Source organism: Salmo trutta, chromosome 21 (assembly GCF_901001165.1).
Source record: "Salmo trutta chromosome 21, fSalTru1.1, whole genome shotgun sequence".
Taxonomy (NCBI): Eukaryota; Metazoa; Chordata; class Actinopteri; order Salmoniformes; family Salmonidae; genus Salmo; species Salmo trutta.
This window is the reverse complement of record NC_042977.1, coordinates 40,065,117-40,092,695: the sequence shown is the minus strand read 5'-3', so window position 1 is coordinate 40,092,695 and position 27,579 is coordinate 40,065,117. Positions and strand designations below refer to the sequence as shown.

Here is a 27,579-nt window from a genome sequence, read left to right as displayed (position 1 = left end):
ATAAGCAGACCATTCAGTCCAGCAGGCCCCATGAAATCCCAACCAGGCCAAACCTGTTTGAAAAGACTGTTCAGTATGACGTCTTTTTATGTCTTAATCTGGTCGCAAAGTTTTTTAAATGTATTTTTACTGACCCGAGTCTTGGATAAGGCCAGAGCCCAGCGTGTATGCCACGAGACCCTAGCCCACTTTGGGGCACTCTAGAGGTTGCCACAGGAACAGGACCTGTGGGTCCAGCGGGTTTTTTAATATATATATATATATATATATGGGAGTGAAATTCTAGGGTCAAGTTCGGGACAGGATCAACAGTCTACAGGAACGGGCAATACATTAATAGTTATAAACAGAGTTTTTTGGGCAGAAGTATGTAATGTGTGGAGCATATAATTGTGATCTCTATCTCACCAGAAGGTCATAATTCTGACCACTATATTATGTACCCTACTGGTCATAGTTAAGACCTCGTAATGACCACCTGAGTATAGCTTCCAAAATGTTTCTTCGGCTGTCCCCATAGGAGAAGCCTTTTTGGTTCCATGTAGAACCCTTTTGGGTTTCACATAGAACCCTCTGTGGAAAGGGTCCTACATAGGACCCCAAGGGGTTCTACCTGAAACCAAAAAGGGTTCTTCAAAGGGTTCTCCTATTGGGACAGCCGAATAACCCTTTTAGGTTCTGGATAGCACTTTTTTTTAAAGAGTGTACTGTAAAAAGTATTACAGAGGATAAAGTTGGATATTGAAAACATTGTTAATTACATTTCTATGTGTTTCCACAGTCACCAATTAAAGTTCATCTGCAACATATTCTTACATTTAAAATAGATCAAGTAATGGCAAAAACAAATATACATCACGTTTCACACATCTGCATACAGTAATTGTTTCATAATTCACTCACAGACATTACATGCATAGAAAGACTGGGACAGAGTATATAAAGGCCCATTGTTTTATTTGACTAATGATTCATACTAGTGGTGTGATGGGGTAGATCCTCATCAAGGAGCTCTGAGCACAGAAGGCGATCTGGAGCCTTGTGGCCCTCTTGAAGAGTCCTGTGATGGGTCAGATCTGCATTGAATACAATCAGTGCATTACAACTTGATCATTTTGAGAATTTTAAGAGAACTAGAAAAGGACATTCTTTTTGTGGTAGTTATAGCTTAGAGATGTCTTTAAAAAAGAGGAACTTGCTCATATACATACTTTGCGTCCTTCTCCACCACGGCGGTCAGGGGCATATTTTAGAACTTTCCAGAGGGCCTGAAAGACACACCAACCTCCCAAGTTTTCTGGCTTTCATGACACTTACTGTAAAAAGAGAAGAAAATAAATGAATGATTGGCATAATTTGGGCATGCAGGACACTACAGAACAGTAACGCACAGTAAAATATCTTTAACAGTCAGAATCTACGAAAAGTGGTAGCAAAGGCATGTTTGCTCCTCTGTCCCTTTATATTGAAGTGGGACATAAATGCATTGGTCATCAATCTGAAACATTTTAAGAAAGAGGATATCAAAATTAGATAGTTATATAATGACAATTTTTTATTCATCTCAGATTGTTGAGGGGGAAAAAATGCATAACCTGGCGGGGGGGTCTAGGTGTTCTCCCCCAGAACTTTTTTGGGCATCTAAAGCTAATTTCCTGCAATTTAACATAATCCAATATGCTGTTTATATTTAGAACAAAAAGTTATGCAAAAATGCCCACATTCATCAAACTAGGTAAGAGATCATTATTAAATATGTTTAAGTGATTAATAATACTGAATGAGATCAAAGGTAATTTAATAATAAATCTTGTGTTGCACCTTTAACCAATAGCCTAACAATTTTTGTATTTATTTAACCTTTATTTAATTAGGCAAGTCAGTTAAGAACACATGTCACGTCCTGACCAGTATAGGGGTTATTCGTTATTGTAGTTTGGTCAGGACGTGGCAGGGGGTGTTTGTTTTATGTGGTTTGGGTGTGTTTTGTGCATGTGTTTAGGTAGAGGGGTATTTGATTTATTAGTCCGGGGTTTGTTAGTCATTGTTCTATGTTAGTATATTTCTATGTTCTATCTAGTCTTTTGTATTTCTATGTTTAGTTAATTGGGGTTGGACCTTCAATTGGAGGCAGCTGGTTATTGTTGCCTCTGATTGAGGGTCCTATAATTAGGAGTTTGTTTTTCAGGGGTTTTTGTGGGAGATTGTTCTTGTTTAGCTGTTTGCCTGACAAGACTGTCCAGTTCGTTTGTGTTTTTGTATACGTTATATGTGTTTTCCTTTTTCACCAATTAAAAAAGAAGATGAATGTACATTTTCCCGCTGCGTCTTGGTCTCTACCCTACGACACCCGTGACAACACATTCTTATTTACAATGACGGCCCACCCCGGCCAAAACCGGATGACGCTGGGCCAATTGTGCGCCTCCCTATGGGACTCCCAATCACAGCCGGATGTGATACAGCCTGGATTCAAACGAGGGACTGTAGTGACGCCTCTTGCACTGAGATGCAGTGTCTTAGACCGCTGCGCCACTCGGGAGCCCAAATGAACAACTGTTGAAAAAATACAGACTTTTGATTGTCTTTATTAAGACATCCTCTATATCAAATTTCAGCCAGACCGACCAGCCAGCCCGAGCCGTCTGCACACCCGACCCCCACCAGTCTAATCAGTAACTCAACTCTCTTCCAACTCAATTTCCTTCCCAGTTCACACCTTGATTTGGAAATAAAATTCGAAACAAAAAACCCCACATACACCTCAAATATACATTAACAAACAGAAACAGAAAATCCTCCATATGATTCATCTCATAGGATTGATAGTACTGTACAGCACTTTTTTTTACTGGCAATATAGCTGGGTCGCCCCGTCCTGTCCCTAGGGGTCCAACACCCTGCAGCCCCCGAACCCAACACACCCCACAAAGCTTTAGGATCTTAGTGAAACATTCATTATTTGTTTTGGGTGTGTTAGGTCAAGGCCAGAGTGACAACCCACAGGGTGGCAGACCCCCAGGAGCCAGGACTAAGCAGCCCAGCAGCTAGGTATTGTTTAAATAGGTATCTCCCCTGACGTAGGCATGTTTTCAATACAGACTCCTTTAGTCGTACTGTATTAAATATAAGGCATCCAGATCTTATGGAAGTTGCCCAGTATACCCTTAATCTTGTAATAAATCAGATCTAGTGATACATAACTTGACATTGTGGAAAGATAACCAACCTTCCAATTAATGGCAATGCATTTCTTAGCCACTCTAAATGCTTGGTTACACAGTTTCTTCAGATAACAGTCTCCAGTATCAACATTTCCAAGCAAACAAAAATAGGGAAATAAAATGCTGAAATAAAAAAAACATACTCGTAACATCACAAGACCATAACATATGCAAACATGTCCCCTTTTGTGTTTTACACCTCCAGCAGAGGAATTACATTTCTGAGTGCATGTAATTCAGTTTCACTGGCATATAGTACATCCTATGGATGGCCTTAAACTGCAGTAATTTATGTCTGAGATGATATGAACATGACTGAGCCTTCAAACATATCTGTAGGTTAGGCTACTATGGTGAGCGAGCGTTGCACCTTTTAATTTTCAATAAGTATTGATTACCCATTTATTTGTCTCTGCCTGCAAATCGTCCTCCTAAAAGATAAGCTATATCCTATAGGGCTACGCAAAACGTAGCAAGTGTTGCTGTCATCATTCTTGCTGCTTCCAGTTCAGTAGCTATACTTGCGAGATCAGGTGTGCATGTGGTCTCAATTAAATAGAGCAGGCTATAGCCTATGCATGGGCGGAGAAGCGTGGGGCAGTTTTCTTTCCAAGGAAAAGTACTTCCTAAATAGGGCTATGATTAGGTGATTAGTTTACTACATTGCCTAGAAATAGGCCTAAATATTGATCACCCATATTTCTCAGTCTGAAAATCTTCCCACTCCTAAAAGTTAGGCTATAAAAATAGCTCATGCAAATGTGCAAGTCTGTCCAACTCTGCTCTCTTCAAACTACATCTATCATATTGGCTGATATGGCCCAGTAATACAAAATAAGGGCCATGTGAGAATCTCTGTTAAGTTAACCTATTTCTTAAGTTATTTTTGCGCATTTTATATTACCTATAGGGTTGTGTCACATACGCCTAAAATAACATTGTGGGACTACGGTTGGGTTTGGGACCAGTTCTTGTGGTAGCGAGTGGGAGTTGGATAGAAAGCCAGCTGGTGAGGGCAGGAGCTGGATGAAGAAAGCAGACCTCTACTGTGCAATGTAACATTGGAGCTGTTTATTACTGTGTCAGTGTGAAAAGTAGGGAATTCGATAGGGAAGCGATCAATAATGTTACATTGCCATACTGAATAATAAAACTCCATATTGCACTTGTTTTGGAAATTCAACACCAGGGACACCTGAAGTCAATATTAAATATTAAATTAATCACTCTTTATTATCAGCAAGCTGGAGAGGTTACAACAAATTCGGCACACAGTACAGGTCGATCAGAAAAAGCTCCGCCGGAGCGGTCGCTTCAGTTCTCTTATATACTGCTTACGCAGACATATTTGCATGATTTATTCATCATTAACGTTAGCTCCTGCATGTGACTGACCAATACCTCACGAGGGTTCTTCTCTCCAAGTTGAGACCTTGAAACTGAGTTACCTCGGTTCCCAAAGCAATGTTCTGGGCATACTGCCAAGTTTCTTATCAGTGATAGAGAGGATTCCTCCATACACGATCAGTCAGTCACCTGCATGAATCCATCTAATTGGTTATTAGAAAAGTAGCATTGGTTTGATACACAAACATCAAATTTTCCTTCACACACTGAAAAAACATCAGAATATCAATCTTCAATCGTTTGTTTAGCCAATGATTTCAATGTTTGATTCAGGTCTAGCGTGATTGAGGCAAAACAATAATAGCTAATGTTAGCCAACTTTTGGCCAGCTCCCTCTCTAATGGTACATCAACTGGTGAAAGCTAGCCAAGTTCATTTACTTCTGAAATGGGACAAAACAAAGGCTACTGTCATGTTTTTGACATCATTAAAGTGAATACTGTTATTTTATCAAATCAATTCTCTGTAATTATTATTACGTGATTAAACTAATCATCTAAATGTAATTAACTAGGAAGTCGGGGCACCAAGGATAATCTTCAGATTACAAAGTTATAATTTTCCAGATATAACTCTTCAGATATTTTAATATCTGATCAATTAGTCTTCTAATTAATGAATTATTCTTTACCTCACGTTAGTCTCATTCCAAACATTGTAAATTGTTGGTTATCTGCACGAACCCAGCCTTTACTATGAATCATCCATACACCAATTGTCTTAATCATTGATTTACTAACTAACTAAATAATCACAGAAATGCATAAACACACAAACACTAGATATGGTTGCAAGGAAATGATAGGGGAGGTTCCCTAGTGGGCTAAGCCGATATGACGGCTTGGTGGACAAAGGGAAGTGGGTGTGGACTGAAAAGGGCGGGAAAGACAAAAGGAGTCACTACACAGTTGATAATTACGTTAATTGAAATGCTAAACCTTTGCACATGAATGCTTACTCATTCGGGAGTAACTGCAATCAATACATATTTACGCCCAGTGTGTCGTCGTGATCTCTGTTGGAATCGTAAGTCCTTCTGTTGGAGAGTTCATCCGAGTCTCTCTCTCTCTCTCTCTGCTTCCCTAAAGATCAAAGTCTTTCATGGTTAGAATGGATACTTCAGAGTACCATTCAGAAATGTTCTCATAGGTAGGTGTTTTTGCGGTTGTCTGTCTTCTCATCCCAGGTTGACATCATTTCTAGCTGCAGACTAGTAATTAGTGTCTAAGATTTGCTCTTATTCTTTAGGGATCGATAGTCTCAGAGTTTAACCATTTCCAGCCGTGTAGCCAATGCTCCACGTGGTATGGTTAGGAATTAAATAACTATTCGCAATCACAGCTCACGCTGTGGGTTTGCTTAGTCTAAACTCAAACCTTTGCCCCCTCAGCTGACCGAGGTACGCATGGTCTAAAGAGGATTTCCTCAGGAGGGGTTTTTATTTCTTAACAATAGAAAAGGCGGGTCTATGATGCCAGATCATGTCTGTGCTCATGGGGGAGGGCCAATGACTTAGTTAAACTTTAAAGGGAATACAATTCTTTCACATTAAATGTTTAACATCATATTACATCATTTCACAAATAGTTCCATCTTTACTCATTCATTTTATACAAGAATTAGATGCAAACTCCATAATTGAAATATACAAACAGTGAGGGAAAAAAGTATTTGATCCCCTGCTGATTTTGTACGTTTGCCCACTGACAAAGAAATGATCAGTCTATAATTTTAATGGTAGGTTTATTTGAACACTGAGAGACAGAATAACAACCAAAAAAAACAGAAAAACGCATGTCAAATTTTATGAAATGATTTGCATTTTAATGAGGGAAATAAGTATTTGACCCCTCTGCAAAACATGACTTAGTACTTGGTGACAAAACCCTTGTTGGCAATCACAGAGGTCAGACATTTCTTATAGTTGGCCAGCAGGTTTGCACACATCTCAGGAGCGATTTTGTCCCACTCCTCTTTGCAGATCTTCTCCAAGTCATTAAGGTTTTGAGGCTGACGTTTGGCAACTCGAACCTTCAGGTCCCTCCACAGATTTTCTGTGGGATTAAGGTCTGGAGACTGGCTAGGCCACTCCAGGCCCTTAATGTGCTTCTTCTTGAGCCACTCCTTTGTTGCCTTGGCCGTGTGTTTTGGGTCATTGTCATACTGGAATACCCATCCACGACCCATTTTCAATGCCCTGGCTGAGGGAAGGAGGTTCTCACCCAAGATTTGACGGTACATGGCCCTGTCCATCGTCCCTTTGATGCGGTGAAGTTGTCCTGTCCCCTTAGCAGAAAAACACCCCCAAAGCATAATGTTTCCACCTCCATGTTTGAGGATGGGGATGGTGTTCTTGGGGTCATAGGCAGCATTCCTCCTCCTCCAAACACGGCGAGTTGAGTTGATGCCAAAGAGCTCCATTTTGGTCTCATCTGACCACAACACTTTCACCCAGTTGTCCTCTGAATCATTCCGATGTTCATTGGCAAACTTCAGACGGCATGTGTATGTGCTTTCTTCAGCAGGGGGACCTTACGGGCGCTGCAGGATTTCAGTCCTTCACGGCGTAGTGTGTTACCAATTGTTTTCTTGGTGACTATAGTCCCAGCTGCCTTGAGATCATTGACAAGATCCTCCCGTGTAGTTCTGGGCTGATTCCTCACCGTTCTCATGATCATTGCAACTCCACGAGGTGAGATCTTGCATGGAGCCCCAGGCCGAGGGAGATTGACAGTTCTTTTGTGTTTCTTCCATTTGCGAATAATCGCACCAACTGTTGTCACCTTCTCACCAAGCTGCTTGGCGATGGTCTTGTAGCCCATTCCAGCCTTGTGTAGGTCTACAATCTTGTCCCTGACATGGAGAGCTCTTTGGTCTTGGCCATGGTGGAGAGTTTGGAATCTGATTGATTGATTGCTTCTGTGCAAAGATGTCTTTTATACTGGTAACAAACTGAGATCAGGAGCACTCCCTTTAAGAGTGTGCTCCTAATCTCAGCTCGTTACCTGTATAAAAGACACCTGGGAGCCAGAAATCTTTCTGATTGAGAGGGGGTAAAATACTTATTTCCCTCATTAAAATGCAAATCAATTTATAACATTTTTGACATGTGTTTTTCTGGATTTTTTTGTTGTTATTCTGTCTCTCACTGTTCAAATAAACCTACCATTAAAATTATAGACTGATAATTTCTTTGTCAGTGGGCAAACGTACAAAATCAGCAGGGGATCAAATACTTTTTTACCCTCAGTGAATCGCCTGCAGTTTAAAAGAAAAATATGTCAACCCCAGCTACACACTACGAAAGACCAGCAGTGTAATCTAGCTGTTATGTGAGTTTCTAGGGAAACTAGGATATTTACTGTCTGTACTGTAAAGTAGTGTAACAGAACTATAGTAAACCCAGCAATACACTAAAACCCTCAGTGTAATAGAGTTGAGTTGTGTGTTTCAAGGGAAACTAGGATATTTACTGTCTATACTGTAAAGTAGTGTAACAGAACTATAGTAAACCCAGCAATACACTAAAACCCTCAGTGTAATAGAGTTGAGTTGTGTGTTTCCAAGGGAAACTAGGTAGGATAGTTACTGTACCTACTGTAAAGTAGTGTAACAGAGAACCCATTGAGCATCAACCCAGCTGCACACTGCTGGTTTTTACACAGGGCAGTAGAGCTGTAATGTGAGTTTCCAATGGAAACTAGTACAGCTACTGTCTGTACGGTGAAGTAGTGCAATATAAAACTATAGTAAACCCTGCTACACACTGTGCAATACCACAGTGTAATATAGCTGAAAAGTCGTTTCTAACTTTCTAACTTAGTTTCTAACTTACAACTAGGATATATACTGTCTGTACTGTAAAGTCGTGAAACAGAACTGTAGTAAACACAGCTACTCAATCAAACCCTCAGTGTAAAAGAGCTGAGATGTGAGTTTCCAAGGGAAACTAAGATAGTTACTGTTTTACTGTAAAGTAGTGCAACAGAAAACTATCTTAAACCCCACCGTCACCCGTCAACTGTTTTTTATGGCCCCACCCATTGCAAGTCAAAATGTGATTGGTTCATTCCACTGTCACTCCAAAATTCTGCTCTAATACAGTGTCCAGCTTCTGAATACCTAGCTAATGGCTGGCTGAGCTAGCTAGATGTTTCTACCAAGAAACCAACAAAGCAAATCCTGATTGGATATGTTTTTCTCTTCAGTATTAACGCTTCTCTTTCCAACACAAACTGAAGAGATGAACTCAGATCATTAAAATTATTGTAAAGATGAACTAGAAATTAAAATGACATTTTATTTAAATAATATAGGCATTTTTATAAATCCTCTGAAACGCAGAAAGAAACCATGTTGCCTTACCTTGAAAGTAGTGTAAGCAGATAGTGGCCAGCTATGGACCTAAACACTCATGAAAATACGAAAGGTATTGTCTATCAAAGAATGTCCCTTTGGCCATAACAAATGCTTTCATTTAAGCTATCCATCATGAATGGATAGCTAGATTTTACACAATTTGTCATTTTTGGAGAGATGTTTGACACCTACAGCATGTGTGGAACCAATTATATATAATATACTGCTCAAAAAAATAAAGGGAACACTTAAACAACACAATGTAATTCCAAGTCAATCACACTTCTGTGAAATCAAACTGTCCACTTAGGAAGCAACACTGATTGACAATAAATTTCACATGCTGTTGTGCAAATGGAATAGACAACAGGTGGAAATTATAGGCAATTAGCAAGACACCCCCAATAAAGGAGTGGTTCTGCAGGTGGTAACCACAGACCACTTCTCAGTTCCTATGCTTCCTGGCTGATGTTTTGGTCACTTTTGAATGCTGGCGGTGCTTTCACTCTAGTGGTAGCATGAGACGGAGTCTACAACCCACACAAGTGGCTCAGGTAGTGCAGCTCATCCAGGATGGCACATCAATGCGAGCTGTGGCAAGAAGGTTTGCTGTGTCTGTCAGCGTAGTGTCCAGAGCATGGAGGCGCTACCAGGAGACAGGCCAGTACATCAGGAGATGTGGAGGAGGCCGTAGGAGGGCAACAACCCAGCACAGCAGGACCGCTACCTCCACCTTTGTGCAAGGAGGAGCAGGAGGAGCACTGCCAGAGCCCTGCAAAATGACCTCCAGCAGGCCACAAATGTGCATGTGTCTGCTCAAACGGTCAGAAACAGACTCCATGAGGGTGGTATGAGGGCCCGACGTCCACAGGTGGGGGTTGTGCTTACAGCCCAACACCGTGCAGGACGTTTGGCATTTGCCAGAGAACACCAAGATTGGCAAATTCGCCACTGGCGCCCTGTGCTCTTCACAGATGAAAGCAGGTTCACACTGAGCACATGTGACAGTCTGGAGACAACGTGGAGAACGTTCTGCTGCCTGCAACATCCTCCAGCATGACCGGTTTGGCGGTGGGTCAGTCATGGTGTGGGGTGGCATTTCTTTGGGGGGCCGCACAGCCCTCCATGTGCTCGCCAGAGGTAGCCTGACTGCCATTAGGTACCGAGATGAGATCCTCAGACCCCTTGTGAGACCATATGCTGGTGCGGTTGGCCCTGGGTTCCTCCTAATGCAAGACAATGCTAGACCTCATGTGGCTGGAGTGTGTCAGCAGTTCCTGCAAGAGGAAGGCATTGATGCTATGGACTGGCCCGCCCGTTCCCCAGACCTGAATCCAATTGAGCACATCTGGGACATCATGTCTCGCTCCATCCACCAACGCCACGTTGCACCACAGACTGTCCAGGAGTTGGCGGATGCTTTAGTCCAGGTCTGGGAGGAGATCCCTCAGGAGACCATCCGCCCCCTCATCAGGAGCATGCCCAGGCGTTGTAGGGAGGTCATACAGGCACGTGGAGGCCACACAGACTACTGAGCCTCATTTTGACTTGTTTTAAGGACATTACATTAAAGTTGGATCAGCCTGTAGTGTGGTTTTCCACTTTAATTTTGAGTGTGACTCCAAATCCAGACCTCCATGGGTTGATAAATTGGATTTCCATTGATTATTTTTGTGTGATTTTGTTGTCAGCACATTCAACTATGTAAAGAAAAAAGTATTTAATAAGATTATTTCATTCATTCAGATCTAGGATATGTTGTTCCCTTTATTTTTTTGAGCAGTGTATATAATAATATATGCCATTTAGCAGAGGCCTTTAGCCAAAGCAACTTACAGTCATGCATGCATCCATTTTTTTTGTAGGGGTGGCCCAGGAAATCAAACCCACAACCCTGGTGTGGGCCATGCTCTTACCAACTGAGCCATACACGACCACCCAACTCATTGGCCTTCTGGTTAAAGTGTTTGCCCTGAGATTGGAAGGTTGGGGTATCAATCCCCAGTCAAATCGAACCAAAGACTAAAAATGATATATAATAAGACCTGATGCCTCTCCACTTGGCACTCATAATTAAGGAGATGTATTAGGGGTAAGGCCCTTTAACAGACTAACATCATGTCCAGGTAGTGAACTTGTATAAGTTGCCTCATGTGAAGACTTGCTTGTCCAAGGTTTATTTACTTAAAGGAGTAGTTCATGATTTTTCTACTTATTGTAACATGGTTCCTCACCCTGTAAGTATTCTATGGGCCAGGATAAATTGTAATCCATGGTTTGGTTTTCAATTGCGGATTCTAGCTTTAAATGGCAGCTGAACTAGAAAACCAACTTCTCTGGTTGAAAACGGCCAGTGTTGAATCAATATTAGTCAGAAACATTGATTCTAGTGTAAAAATGTACGAAAAAGTATATGCATATTCATGAGGTCTGTAAACAACAGACAGTGTCATCAACCGATGGATGAAAACTTTCTGAGCTAAGGTTATTACTAGTAGCTGGTGAAAAATGTGGCAAACTCCCCCTGGATAGCTGTACGGACCTGAATTTTAAAACATACAATCCATCTGTAGTGAAGCCGCTCAACAATTCCATTACATTCCAATAATTTAGTAGACGTTCCCATCCAGAGCGACCCACAGGAGCAGTCATGGTCAAGCTCCTCGCCCAAGGGCACATCGACAGATCCCCGAGCCAGCCGACTCGGGGACCCAAACCAGCAATATTTCGGCCAGCAGCCCAACGCTCCCAACTGTCAGGCCACCATCTAAGACCCACACGCAGATTGTTAGTAGGAACTAACTGTATTGGGGAAAATAATAAACTAGATAGCTAGCTAACACTAATGTTACAGTTCCTCAACAACTCTCTGACAGTCAGCTACCAAGAACAATAGCAACTTCATCTGAATAAAAAAATATTGATAAGTGAAAAATTACAACCTATATGTAGCTGACTTTGCATGACCGCTAAATGAACGACTGACTTACCGTTCCAAGGCGAAGGTATTTCAAATTCATTGAGAAAAGAAGTATATCCACCAATCCAAAAAGAGGAATAGGTGAATAGGTGATCCCCATTGTTAGGGTGGAGACAAGACCATCTCGTCATTAAATAGAGTATCTCTGGTAATAGATAGTGAGAAAGTTGTAAGCACAAAATGGCACCGAAACACTTTGCCACTAGCCAGTGACTTGATAAGTTTATTTAGCTAACGTGGCCTGCCTGCCCTCGGACTGAACACCTCCCTCTGAAACTGGATACTGGACTTCCTGACGGGCCACCCCCAGGTGGTGAGGGTAGACAACAACACATCCGCCATGGTGACCCTCAGCCATGGGGGCCCCTCAAGGGTGTGTGCCTAGTCCCCTCCTGCACTCCCTGTTCACCCACGACTGCATGGCCGCTCACGACTCCAACACCATCATTAAATTTGCCGACGACACGACAGTTGTAGGCCTGATCACTAACGACAATGAGACAGTCTATAGGGAGGAGGTCAGAGACTTGGCAGTGTGGTGCCAGGACAACAACTCTCCCTCAAAGTCAGTAAAACAATGGAGAGGATTGTGGACTACAAGAAACAGAAGGCCGAGCACGCCCCCATTCACATCGACGGGGCTGTAGTGGAGTGGGTCTACAGCTTCAAGTTCCCCGGTGTCCACATCACTAAGGATCTATCATGGTCAAAACACACCAACACAGTCGGGAAGAGGGCACGACATTGCCTCTTCCCACTCAGGAGGCTGAAAAGATTTGGCATGGGCCCTCAAATCCTCAAAAAGTTAAACAACTGCACCATCGAGAGCATCTGGACTGGCTGCATCACCGCTTGGTATGGCAACTGCTTGGCATTAGACCGCAAGGCGCTACAAAGGGTAGTACAAATGGCCGAGTACATCACTGGGGCCGAGCTCCCTGCCATCCAGAACCTGGCGTCAAAGGCAAAGGCCAAAAAATTGTCAAAGACTCCAGCCACAGACTGTTCTCTCTAATACCGCATGGCAAGTGGTAACAATGCACCAAGTCTGAACCAACAGGACCCTGAACAGCTTCTACCTCCAAGCCATAAACAAAACTGCTAAATAGCTAATGAAATGGCTACACAGACTACCTGCATTGACCCTTTATTGCACTAACCCACTTGCACTGACTCTGTGCACACACACTGGACTCTACCCACACACTCACACATACTTTCACTAACACCCCAACACACACACACAAACACGCCCACACACACATAGCATGCACACACATGCATACTGACGCCACACACACACACTGCTGCTACTGTCTATTATTTATACTGTTGCCTAGTTACTTTAGCTCTATGTTCAGCACATAGCTACCTCAATTACCTTGTACCCCTGCACATCGACTCGGTACTGGTACTCCCTGTAGGTAGCCATGTTATTTTTACTCATTATTTTTATTTGTTATTCACTGTGCATTTATTCCTTGTGTCACTATTTCAATTTTTTTATATTATCTTTAACTCTTCATTGCTGGTAATGGACCCGTAAGTAAGAGTTTCACAGTTAGTTGTCTATGAAGCATATGACACATACAATTAGATGTTTTTTTTATTTGCTCAATGTGCCTGCTTGCTGTTAGCAAGCTTCATTGACAAACACAGGGATGGAACTTAGCTAGCTAGTGATTTTGGGCACTGGTAAACTGTATGTAGTTTGTGCTTTATTTCCGCTAGTTTGACAGCTTGCTGATGAAGTTGTAGACATGTTCTCAGAAATCAGTCCTGCACTGCAGCAGCTGACTAGAATCTGTCTGCAGTGCACTACTAGTTTTCAGGCACATTTTTGTACTTGAGAAATACTGCACCAAACTCCTTAGCTGGATGTAAAATTGTGTGACAAAGACATCCTTGGCAAAACCATCCAAATTACAGATTTCTTGATTCATCAGATTAATTCAGACAATTTGGAGGGTGACACACAGATACATATTTTTTATTACGCTACCAACTAACCCTACACTCATTAAAACCCATCACCTTAATCCACTACTTGAACCCTGTCTGATCCTACCCCAGGCCAATGACCTGAGAGGACGGGACAGTACCACTCAACACATGCTGTAACTCTTCTGAAGTCAAATGTTGTACCCCTAAGTTCTTCTCTGCAGCTGCCACCACAACATCTATTTTCTGTGATTTACATTCCATTTCTGTGGTACAGTTGATAACCATTGCTATGAACGCTAAAAAGCCAACCTTACTCAAGCATATATTCCCGCCCCATGACGCAACACAAGGTGTGTGGTTAAATTACAGTCAACTTTATTATCGTGAGCACTTGTGTGATCCGATAGCAATACAATATATAGAGCAGTGGAGGCTGCTGAGGGGAGGACGGCTCATAATAATGGCTGGAACGGAGTGAATGGAATGGCATCAAACCATTGATGTGTTTGATGTATTTGATACCATTCCACTCATTCTTCTCCAGCCATTACCACTATCCTGTCCTCCCCAATTAACGTGCCACCAACCTCCTGTGATATAGAGCTCACACCATTATAGAAAAGAAAGTCTTCTTCTTCTTCCTCTATGATATTTTGGCAGTCCGCAAACAGATGTTAAAAGGTGCATGCCGCCACCTACTGTGCTGGAGTGTTTGGTCAATCACTATTTACAACATTAGCTCCACATTTCTAAATCCTCCTACCAAACTCAGTAATTCAGAGAAAATAAAAAAGAGCCCTACTAACTTCTAATAGACCCCCCCATCCAACCTCAATGACCCAGTCTTTCCCTCTCTTAAACAAACTTACAACAAAATAACAACACCTACTCTTTTGATTCATTGAACATACACCCCAAACACAAAATCCACTCACTAGCTTGCCAACCAGATATAATGCCGATTTCAATGTACAATGTCAGAGGCACAATTGAGCAAACACCACCTCTTCCTTCCTAATCTGACCTTTGAATATTGGTCCACCAACCTTTCTTTGGAGAGCATATAAATGCCGGCCCATGGGATCAGATTCCCATCTCTACTGCCACACATCTATCAAAATGTCTCTGATCTTACATTTGGCCTCACCTGGAACGTTAATATAATTTACATCTTGTTTTAAAGCTCTTTTAGCTAACTGGTTTACAATTGAATTCCCTTCCACAAGCAAATAGGCTGGGACCCAGTAGAACCTCACTACTTGCCCTTTTTCTTTAATAAAGCCTGGAATAAAAGAAAGGCTACCTATAATTAAATTGTACAAATATTTAGCTTCTATGTGGTAAATGGCATGTATGTATATAAATTGTGTATGGGCTTGTCTCCCATATGAATCCTCTCTTTGTGCCAGACTGGGTTCAAATGACTTCTGTATCTTTTATGTATTGATCTGTATATACAGTTGAAGTTGAGATTACATACAGCTTAACCAAATACATTTAAACTCAGTTTCTCACAATTCCTGACATTTAATCCCAGTAAAAATTGTCTTAGGTCAGTTAGGATCACCACGTTATTTTAAGAATGTGAAATGTCAGCATAATAGGAGAAAGAATGATCTATTTCAGCTTTTATTTCTTTCATCACATTCCCAGTGGGTCAGAAGTTTACATACACTCAATTAGTATTTGGTAGCATTGCGTTTATATTGGTTAACTTGGGTCAAACATTTTGGGTAGCCTTCCACAAGCTTCCAACAATAAGTAGAGTGAATTTTGGCCCATTCCTCCAGACAGAGCTGGTGTAACTGAGTCAGGTTTGTAGGCCTCTTTGCTCGCACACGCTTTTTCAGTTATGCCCACAAATTTCTATAGGATTGAGGTCAAGGCTTTGTGATGGCGACTCCAATACCTTGACTTTGTTGTTCTTAAGCCATTTTGCAACAACTTTGGAAGTATGCTTGGGGTCATTGTCCATTTGGAAGACCCATTTGCGACCAAGCTTTAACTTCCTGACTGATGTCTTGATGTTGCTTCAATATATCCACATAATTTTCCTGCCTCATGATGCCATCTATTTTGTGAAGTGCACCAGTTCCTCCTGCAGCAAAGCACCCCCACAACATGGTGCTGCCACCCCCGTGCTTGGGATGGTGTTCTTCGGCTTGCAAGCCTGCCCCTTTTTCCTCCAAACATAACAAAGGTCTTATGGCCAAACAGTTCTATTTTTGTTTCATCATTCTAGAGGACATTTCTCCAAAAAGTATGATCTTTGTCCCCATGTGCAGTTGCAAACCGTAGTCTGACTTTTTTATGGAGGTTTTGGAGCAGAGGCTTCTTCCTTGCTGAGCGGCCATTCAGGTTGTGTCGATATAGGACTCGTTTTACTGTGGATATAGATACTTTTTAACCGGTTTCCTCCAGCATCTTCACAAGGTCCTTTGCTGTTTTCTGGGATTGATTTGCACTTTTCGCACCAAAGTACGTTCATCTCTAGGAGACAGAATGCGTCTCCTTCCTGAGCGGTATGACGGCTGCGTGGTCCCATGGTGTTTATACTTGCGTACTGTTGTTTGTACAGATGAACGTGGTACCTTCAGGTGTTTGGAAATTGCTTCCAAGGATGAACCAGACTTGTGGAGGTCTACACTTTTTTTTCTGAGGTCTTGGCTGATTTCTTTTGATTTTCCCATGATGTCAAGCAAAGAGGCACTGAGTTTGAAGGTAGGCCTTGAAATATATCCACATGTACACCTCCAATTGACTCAAATGATGTCAATTAGCCTATCAGAGGCTACTTAAGCCATGACAATCATTTTCTGGAATTTTCCAAGCTGTTTACAGGCACAGTCAACTTAGTGTATGTAAACTTCTGACCCACTGGAATTGTGATACAGTGAATTATAAGTGAAATAATCTGTCTTTAAACAATTGTTGGAAAAATGACTTGTGTAATGCACAAAGTAGATGTCCTAACCGACTTTCTAAAACTATAGTTTGTGGAGTGGTTGAAAAACGAGTTTTAATGACTCCAACCTAAGTGTTTGTAAACTTGCGACTTCAACTGTATACAGTGTGTAGGTATATTATTGTACTGCTCTAGGGATGTAATTATTGTTTGGATAACCTTATTTACCATTATGTACTGATTTTGACCTGACTTTTCTTTTTCACTCTTTAAACGATGCACAATGCAGAGAACACCGGAAGAAGAATGCTAATTTAATTACCATAGTGAATTATTGTAACGTTTGTTTGTGTCAATTAATCCCATAAGCATAAGGGTTGGGTTGGCAATTGGCGGTTTGATACAAAATACAATTTAATTCATTCATTCATTCAACACGCCCTGTCTCTCACTTCTCCATAATGACATTAATACCTCCAATAGTAGGTCACTCCTATTAGATTAGCCAGATGATAAACAATTCAATACAGAGAGGGAATCTGAGCGTACTATAATTCTGACAGGTTGTACGTCCTCCACCCACTGGAGGGAAACTACTATCGCCAACAGTTCAAATGATTATACTGACAGTTCATCTGTTATTCTTCTACATATCTGCACATCAAATTCAGGAACGTAAACACCTGCTAGCTGTGCGCCCACTTTCTGGGTCCTTGGATCCATCTGTGAAAGTTTCCCTATATCACTGACTTCTGACCAATCTTTCATTTTCTATACCAAGGATAGCTCAACAACAGGATCTGGGAGTAACATAGACTATAGAAAAGCATGTCTGTCCTACATAACACATTTCTATGAACACTCTCTAAAGTTGAGCCCTCCTCAATAAAGCTCCAGGTGTACGTAATTTTGTCTGCACAAAGGCAACCAATGGAATGTAAATGACAATCAACTTCACATTCTTCAGCACCTGTTTAATTAATCAGGTCTGGACAATAATCAAGCTGATTGATGAATGGGGTGGGGCCTTTGTCAGACATCATGGCTACAAAATGGTTTGACAGACTGTGTGGAAGAATTGACAAGAATAACTAATGTCTATTTGGAGTGATGGGGTTCAGGCAAGTGTCTGCAGTGCTGCTGTTGGTCGTGGCTTTTGGCTGTGTTAGTGAGACTTGGGACTCCAGATGGTTTCATCCGAGATCGGGGTTTCTGCATGACGATGAAGTTTCAGCGCAGTTTGACTCTCAGAAGCCAGTGCAAGAAGAGCCTGTGGGAGAGGACCCTGTGGGACAAGAACCTAGCGAGCCTGTTGTCGAGCCTGTGGGGCAGGAGCCCGGCGTCGAGCCCGTGGGACAGGAACCTAGCCAGGATGAAGACCCTGAGAGCTTCCAGTCCAAGCAGACATTTGAGAACCCTCTGACTTGGCTCTATCCTATGATTGAGAAGCGTGAGCACAATTCTACAGTGTTTGAGCAGCTAAAGCAGGTGGCAGCCAACGGTGTGGTGGCTTGGTGTGGGCAGAGTGTGGTCCGTGTGGCGGTGAAGCAGGACCTTCTGGGGATTGGCCGGCTCATCCAGCCAGAGCGTATCACTCTAGGAGGCTGTGCTGCCACTGAGGAGGATGCTGAAGCTCTTGTGCTCACCTTTGAATCAGAGCTGCATGGCTGTGGCAGTGAGCTGACGGTATGTCACATTTGTTGTTTAACTTCCTGACAATCATTATTCTTATCTGATACATGAATTGTTATCCTGTTCCTAGATGAATGAGGATGTGCTGATCTACACCTTCACTCTTGTCTATGAGCCTAAACATCTTGCTAACACTTCTATAGTGAAGACCAGTAAAGCTATGGTTGATATTGAGTGCCACTACTTGAGGTAACTATTGTTGCATTCTTCACTTTGACAACACCTATAATTTTGAGGTTTGAGTAATGGTATATTCCGTGTTTGTAGGAATCATGACGTGAGCAGCAATGCCCTGAAGTATGCTGTAGAACCTAGCCAGCCTGTGGGCCAAGAACCTAGCCAGGTTGTTATAAAGCATGTGGGCCGGGAACCTAGCGTAGAGCCTGTGGGCCGGGAACCTAGCGTAGAGCCTGTGGGCCGGGAACCTAGCGTAGCGCCTGTGGGCCGGGAACCTAGCGTAGCGCCTGTGGGCCGGGAACCTAGCGTAGCGCCTGTGGGCCGGGAACCTAGCGTAGCGCCTGTGGGCCGGGAACCTAGCGTAGCGCCTGTGGGCCGGGAACCTAGCGTAGCGCCTGTGGGCCGGGAACCTAGCGTAGCGCCTGTGGGCCGGGAACCTAGCGTAGAGCCTGTGGGCCAAGATTCGGTTGGAGAGCCTGTTGGAAAGGAACCTAGCGAGCCTGTTGGTGAGCAGCCTGTGGGCCAGGAACCTAGCGACCCTGTTGGTGAGCAGCCTGTGGGCCAGGAACCTAGCGACCCTGTTGGTGAGCAGCCTGTGGGCCAGGAACCTAGCGACCCTGTTGGTGAGCAGCCTGAGGGACATGGATCTAGGGGAGAGCAGCCTGTTGGCCAGGAACCTAGCGAGGATGTGGGCCAAGATACTAGCGACCCTGTTGGTGAGCAGCCTGTGCGACAGGGACCTCGCGGAGAGTCTGTCGGTCAAGCGCCAGGAGAGCCTGTGGGCCGGGATCCGGTTGGACAGACTGTTGGACAGGAACTTAGCGAGCTTGTTGGCTGGCTTTTGGGTCTAGAAACTAGCAAGCCTGTGGGCCGGGAAGCTAGCGTAGAGCCTGTGGGCCGGGAAGCTAGCAAGCAGCCTGTTGGCCAGCCTTTTGGTCAGGAACCTAGCGAGCCTGTGGGCCAAGAACCTAGTGAGCATTTTGGAGAGCCTGTGGGTCATGAACCTAGTGAGCCTGTGGGCAAGCAACCTAGCCAGCAGCCTGTTGGCGAGCAGCCTGTGGGCCAGCAGCCTGTTGGCGAGCAGCCTGTGGGCCAGCAACCTGTTGGAGAGCAGCCTGTGGTCCAGCAACCTAGCGTAGAACCTGTGGGCCGGGAATTTAGCGTAGAGCCTGTGGGCCGGGAAGCTAGCAAGCAGCCTGTTGGCCAGCCTTTTGGTCAGGAATCTAGCGAGCCTGTGGGCCAGGAACCTAGTGAGCATTTTGGAGAGCCTGTGGGCCAGGAACCTAGTGAGCATTTTGGAGAGCCTGTGGGCCAGGAACCTAGCGGAGAGCCTGTGGGCCAGGAACCTAGCGGAGAGCCTGTGGGCCAGGAACCTAGCGGAGAGCCTGTGGGCCAGGAACCTAGCGGAGAGCCTGTGGGCCAGGAACCTAGCGGAGAGCCTGTGGGCCAGGAACCTAGCGGAGAGCCTGTGGGCCAGGAACCTAGCGGAGAGCCTGTGGGCCAGGAACCTGTTGGAGAGTTACCTGTGGGCCATGAACCTAGCGAGCAGCCTGTGGGCCAAGACCCTAGCGAGGATGTGGGCCAAGACCCTAGTGAGCCTGTGGGCCAAGCTCCTGGAGAGCCTGTTGGTCAAGAACCTGGAGAGCAGCCTGTGGGCCGGGAAGCTAGCGGCGAGCCTGTGGGCCTAGTGCCTGTGGGCCGGGAACCTGTTGGAGAGCAGCCTGTGGTCCAGCAACCTAGCGAGCAGCCTGTGGGCCAAGCACCTAGTGAGCCTGTGGGCCAGGAACCAAGTGAGATTTTGGGTAATGAACCTGGCCAGCAGCCTGTTGGCGAGCTTTTGGGTCAGGAACCTAGCGAGCATGTTGGCGAGCAGCCTGTGGGCCAGGAACCTGTTGGCGAGCAGCCTGTGGGCCAGGAACCTGTTGGCGAGCAGCCTGTGGGCCAGGAACCTAGCCAGCCTATGGGCCAAGAGCCTGTGGGCCAGGAACCTGTTGGCGAGCAGCCTGTGGGCCAGGAACCTAGCGAGCAGCCTGTGCGCCAAGAACCTAGCTTGCCTTTGTGTCAGGAACCTAGCCAGCATGTGGGCCAAGAGCCTGTGGTCCAGCAACCTAGAGGAGAGTCTGTGGGCCAGGAACCTGTTGGTATGCCTTTGGGCCAGAAACCTAGCCAGGATGAAGACCCTGAGAGCTCCCAGTCCAAGCAGACCTCTGAGAACCCTTTGACTTGGAGCTATCCTAAAGTTGAAAAGCCTGAGCACAAGCCTACTGTGTCTGAGCGGCTGAAGCAGGTGGCGGCCAACAGTGTGTCAGCTCGGTGTGGGGAGAGTGTGGTCCGTGTGCAGGTGAACCAGGACCTGCTGGGGATTGGCCGGCTCATCCAGCCAGAGCATATCACTCTAGGAGGTTGTGCTGCCACTGAGGAGGATGCTGAAGCTCATGTGCTCACCTTTGAATCAGAGCTGCATGGCTGTGGCAGTGAGCTGACGGTATGTCACATTTGTTGTTTAACTTCCTGACTGAATCATTATTCTTGTGCTACATCATTTGTGATCCTGTTCCTAGATGACTGAGGATGTGCTGATCTACACCTTCACTCTTGTCTATGAGCCAAAACCTCTTGCTAACACTTCTATAGTGAAGACCAGTGCAGCTATGGTTGATATTGAGTGCCACTATTTGAGGTAACTATTGTTGCGTTCCTCTCTTTGACAACCCATATCATTCTGAGGTTTGAGTAATGCCGTATTCCATGTTTGTTTCTAGGAATCACGATGTGAGCAGCAATGCCCTGAAGCCGACCTGGATCCCCTACACTTCCAACATGGTGGCAGAGGAACTCCTCTACTTCTCCCTGAGGTTAATGACTGGTAGGTAAACCTGACTGGAAGCCTCTTCCTTTGTGTAAACCCCCACTGACATGCTACTCGTCTTTCCAGCTGACTGGCAGTTTGAGAGGCCCTCCAACCATTACTATCTTGGTGACATTATCAACATGGAAGCCTCAGTCATGCCGTACCATCACGTTCCCCTCCGTGTCTTTGTGGACCGCTGTGTCGCCACCTTGGCGCCTGATGTCCACACTGTCCCTAGATATTCTTTCATTGAGGACCATGGGTGAGTTTAGTTGTCAGTTTGAATCCTCTTATATTACCTTAAGTGTAACCCCTGAAGCCTAACGTTGACCCTTGGTCTCCTCAGGTGTCTGGTTGATGCCAAGTTGACCGGCTCCAGCTCCCAGTTCCTGTCCAGATCCCAGGATGACAAGATCCAGTTTCAGCTGGAGTCCTTCAGGTTCCAACCACAGAAGGATTCCCAACAGCTCTACATAACATGTCATCTGAAAGCAACTGCAGCCTCTTCCCCCATTGATGCTGAGAACAAGGCCTGCTCTTTCACAGATGGGTATGTATAAGCTGAGTTGTGGGTATATTATGTTTATGACATGCTGCTATATAAACTAACCTTCATATTTATCTGTAGCTGGAAAGCTGCAGGTGGGGATGACCAGGTTTGTGGCTGCTGTGACTCCAGCTGTGCTGTAAGCAAGGCTAGAGATCTGGACAGTGATTCAGGTAAGTGTTCATCAAAGCCAGAGCTTTATCAGTTTAAAAAAATATATATATTTTTTAATCCTATCACTGTTCTCTACTCTCCTCAGATGTGCATAAGGAAGGTGAAGCTACCATGGGCCCTATCATGGTCCAAGAGTAATATTACAAGAATGTTGCCTTTTTTAAAACAGTTTTTGGGGGGAGAATAAACCTATTACATTACAATGTTCACATGTGACTGGATTTATTTGGAATTTAAAATTCAGGAATTTTATCAAATAGGAAAATGTGTGTAGCTGATCACTCTTTATTCACAGAACTTTGTCATGAGCTACATTTCTCAGGTTCCTACCATTGCTACTGTACTGAATTGTCCCCTGGGCCCCATCAATTTCCACGAGTGATTTGTCAATTGACTACTTGATGTTTTGAAAATAACATTTTTTTAAAAAGTGATTTGCATTCATGTGCACTCGACTTGCGTGAGGTTTATGTGAGGGCAAGTCCAATATGTCAGTTTAGGCAGGAGGCATTAATGTCTAAACTGACCTCGGAACCATTGCAGCTGTAACAGAAGATCATGGAGTGGACAAGAGGCATGATGCGTAGTGCTGAGAAACAGCCTGTGTTGCATCAATATTAGTCAAATGTTGATTCTAGTGTGAAAATGTACTACGGCCTATGCATTTTCATGAGGTCTGTTAACAAGTGTCGTCAACCGCTGGATGAACTTTCTGAGCTAAGGTTGTTCCTGGTAGCCAGCTAAAAATGTGGCATACCTGAATTTTAAAGTGCAGTGAAGCTGCTCAACATTTACATTACTTTCTAGTCATTTAACAGACGCTCCCATCCAGAGCGACCCACAGGCGCAATCAGGATCAAGGGCAGATTCCCCCACCCAGCTGACTCTGGGATCCGAACCAGTGACGTTTCGGCCAGGCCACCCCTAACCATCCAAGACCCCCACCCGAACCCGTATTGTTAGTAGAAAATTATTGTGCATTGGGGAAAATTAGCAAGATAACCGAGTAAGTTACCAAGAACCAAATGGCAACTTCTTCTGAAGAGAGAATTTGTATAATTTACACACCTGACTTTGTAAGTGAATGACCGACTTACCTTTGCAAGAAGTTGGAGTTGGTTTTCACTCCTCAATTTGAATTACCTTCGCCTTAGAATTCAGGAGGTTGACGACTACACCCCTCATTGAATATTCAAAGCAAGTTCAAATAAGGGTATGTATCCATCAATCCAAAAAGAGGAATAGGTGAAGCTTGACCACTCCCAGTTCTGAATTTGTTAGCAATGATCCCCATTGTTAGGGCGGAGACAAGACCATCTCATTATATATTATCTCTGGCAGTGGTTTAAGTACTTTATTTTTTTATGTTTGTATCTGTACTTTGTTTTAAGTATTTATATTTGACTACTAGGCTACATTCCTAAAGAAAATGGACTTTTTACTCCATACAGTTTCCCTGACGCCCAAAAGTAATATTTAGAATTTGAATGCTTAGCAGTTAAGGAAAAAGGTTCAATTCACACTTACCAAGAGAAGGTCCCTTCTCTTCCCTACTGCCTCTGATCTGGTGGACCCACTTAACAAATGCTTCCTTTATAAATTATGTTGGAGTGTGCCCATGGCTGTCAAAAGGAATACATGAAATTGTGCCATCTGTTTTGCTGAAGATGAGGAATTTGATGTGTAGCTTTTACTTTGTACTTTTACTCAAGTATGACAATGTATTACTTTTTCCATCTCTGGTAATAGACAGTTGTAAGCACAAAACGGCACTGAAACACTTTGCCACTAGCCAGTGACTTGATATGTTAATTTAGCTAACGTGGCCTGCCTGCTCTGGGACTGAACACCTCCCTCTGCAACTGGATCCTGGACATCTTGACAGGCTGCCCCCAGGTGGTGAGGGTAGGCAACAACACATCTGCTACGCTGACTGTCAACACGGGGGCCCCTCTTGCACGACTCCAACACCATTAAGTTTGCCAACGGTGGTAGTCCTGATCACCAATGATGACACAGCCTAGCAGTGTGGTGCCAGGACAACAACCTCTCCCTCAACGTCAGTAAAACAATGGATCTGATTGTGGACGACAGGAAATGGAAGGCCGAGACATGCCCCCATTCCCATTGACAGGGCTGTAGTGGAGGTGGTCCAAACACAACACAGTTGTGAAGAGCGCACGGCAATGCCTCTTACCCCAAGATTTGGCATAGGCCCTCAGATATTCAAAGATCTACAGCTGCACCATCGAGAGCATCTGGACTGGCTGCTTCACCGCTTGGTATGGCAACTGCTTGGCATCCGACCGCAAGGCGCTACAGAGGGTAATGCGTATGGCCTAGTACATCACTCCCTGCCATCCAGGAGCTCTATACTAGGCGGTGTCAAAGTCCAAAACATTGTCAGATTCCAGCCACCCAAGCCACAGACTGCGTTCTCGGTTTCCGCATGGCAAGCGGTACCAGTGCACCAAGTCTGGAACCAACAGGACCCCGAACAGCTTCTACCTCCAAGCCGTAAGACTTCTTAACAAGACTGCTAAATAGCTAATCAAATGGATACACATACTACTGTACCTGCATTGGCCCTTTTTTGTACTAACCCATTTGCACTGACTCCATGCCAGGGATCATCAACTAGATTCAGCCGCGGGCCAATTGTTTTGTTGAGTGCATGGTCGGGGGGCCAGAACATAATTACAAAATCATTTGTAGACTACAAATTGACCTCAAGAAGCCCAAACAGATATGTTTGACTAAAACATAATCATTTCAAACCTTACATTTCAAACCGGTCACGTGTCTCTCTACTATGCGTGGGAATATTTGGGAACAGAGTTCTTAAAATAAAATCACTTGGAGCTGATTTCTTGGTGTTTTTATAGTCTTTCATGTTTTGCTCAGAAAACTTGGGAGGGCAAATATGACCATCCGCGGGCCAAATTCGGCCCACGGGCCGCCAGTTGGGGAACCCTGCTCTATGCGCACACACTCACACACTTTCACTAACACCCCAACACACACACACAAACACGTCCACACACACATAGCATGCACACACATGCATACTGACGCCACACACACTGCTGCTACTGTCTATTATTTATACTGTTGCCTAGTTACTATAGCTCTATGTTCAGCACATAGCTACCTCAATTACCTTGTACCCCTGCACATCGACTCGGTACTGGTACTCCCTGTATATAGCCATATTATTTTTACTCATTATTTTTATTTGTTATTCACTGTGCATTTATTCCTTGTGTCACTATTTCAATTTTTTTATATTATCTTTAACTCTGCATTGCTGGTAATGGACCCGTAAGTAAGAGTTTCACAGTTAGTTGTCTATGAAGCATATGACACATACAATTAGATGTTTTTTTTATTTGCTCAATGTGCCTGCTTGCTGTTAGCAAGCTTCATTGACAAACACAGGGATGGAACTTAGCTAGCTAGTGATTTTGGGCACTGGTAAACTGTATGTAGTTTGTGCTTTATTTCCGCTAGTTTGACAGCTTGCTGATGAAGTTGTAGACATGTTCTCAGAAATCAGTCCTGCACTGCAGCAGCTGACTAGAATCTGTCTGCAGTGCACTACTAGTTTTCAGGCACATTTTTGTACTTGAGAAATACTGCACCAAACTCCTTAGCTGGATGTAAAATTGTGTGACAAAGACATCCTTGGCAAAACCATCCAAATTACAGATTTCTTGATTTATCAGATTAATTCAGACAATTTGGAGGGTGACACACAGATACATATTTTTTATTACGCTACCAACTAACCCTACACTCATTAAAACCCATCACCTTAATCCACTACTTGAACCCTGTCTGATCCTACCCCAGGCCAACGACCTGAGAATATTGATCTACCAACCTTTCTTTGGAGAGCATATAAATGCCGGCCCATGGGATCAGATTCCCATCTCTACTGCCACACATCTATCAAAATGTCTCTGATCTTACATTGGCCTCAACTCACCCCGTTGAACATTCATTTAAATGACATCTTGTTTTTAAGCTCTTTTTGCTAACTGGTTTACAATTGAATTCCCTTCCACAAGCAAGTAGGCTGGGACCCAGTAGAACCTCACTACTTGCCCTTTTTCTTTAATAAAGCCTGGAATAAAAGAAAGGCTACCTATAAATAAATTGTAAAAAAGATTTAGCTTCTATGTGGTAAATGGCATGTATGTATATAGATTGTATATGGGCTTGTCTCCCATATGAATATTCTCTTTGTGCCAGACTGGGTTCAAATGACTTCTGTTTCTTATTTTCTTCTATATTTATTTATCTATATATGTTCTGTATGTATGTATGTGTATATATACAGTGTGTATGTATATTATTGTACTGCTCTAGGGATGTAATTATTGTTTGGATAACCTTATTTACCATTATGTACTGATTTTGACCTGACTTTTCTTTTTCACTCTTTAAACGATGCACAATGCAGAGAACACCGGAAGAAGAATGATAATTTAATTACCATAGTGAATTATTGTAACGTTTGTTTGTGTCAATTAATCCCATAAGCATAAGGGTTGGGTTGGCAATTGGCGGTTTGATACAAAATACAATTTAATTCATTCATTCATTCAACACGCCCTGTCTCTCACTTCTCCATAATGACATTAATACCTCCAATAGTAGGTCACTCCTATTAGATTAGCCAGATGATAAACAATTCAATACAGAGAGGGAATCTGAGCGTACTATAATTCTGACAGGTTGTACGTCCTCCACCCACTGGAGGGAAACTACTATCGCCAACAGTTCAAATGATTATACTGACAGTTCATCTGTTATTCTTCTACATATCTGCACATCAAATTCAGGAACGTAAACACCTGCTAGCTGTGCGCCCACTTTCTGGGTCCTTGGATCCATCTGTGAAAAGCGGTAAAAATGCATAAAAACTTCTACCAAAATAATTGTCAACCAGTTTCCCTATATCACTGACTTCTGACCAATCTTTCATTTTCTATACCAAGGATAGCTCAACAACAGGATCTGGGAGTAACATAGACTATAGAAAAGCATGTCTGTCCTACATAACACATTTCTATGAACACTCTCTAAAGTTGAGCCCTCCTCAATAAAGCTCCAGGTGTACGTGATTCTGTCTGCACAAAGGCAACCAATGAAATGTAAATGACAATCAACTTCACATTCTTCAGCACCTGTTTAATTAATCAGGTCTGGACAATAATCAAGCTGATTGATGAATGGGGTGGGGCCTTTGTCAGACATCGTGGCTACAAAATGGTTTGACAGACTCTGTGGAAGAATTTACAAGAATAACTCATG

At 43.7% G+C, this 27,579-nt stretch overlaps 1 protein-coding gene across 1 annotated transcript; it reads left to right on the top strand.

Annotated features, from left to right (window-relative positions):
* The first annotated feature begins 17,903 nt into the window (after positions 1-17,903).
* LOC115157421 (protein FAM186A) lies at positions 17,904-22,469 on the top strand. Its single transcript, XM_029705652.1, has 9 exons — positions 17,904-18,505; positions 18,582-18,700; positions 18,779-21,173; positions 21,250-21,368; positions 21,451-21,554; positions 21,624-21,801; positions 21,886-22,089; positions 22,168-22,259; positions 22,346-22,469. The coding sequence occupies exons 1-9, from the start codon at positions 17,930-17,932 to the stop codon at positions 22,396-22,398; spliced, it is 3,840 nt and encodes a 1,279-aa protein (XP_029561512.1). The 5' UTR covers positions 17,904-17,929; the 3' UTR covers positions 22,399-22,469.
* The last annotated feature ends 5,110 nt before the right edge of the window (positions 22,470-27,579 follow it).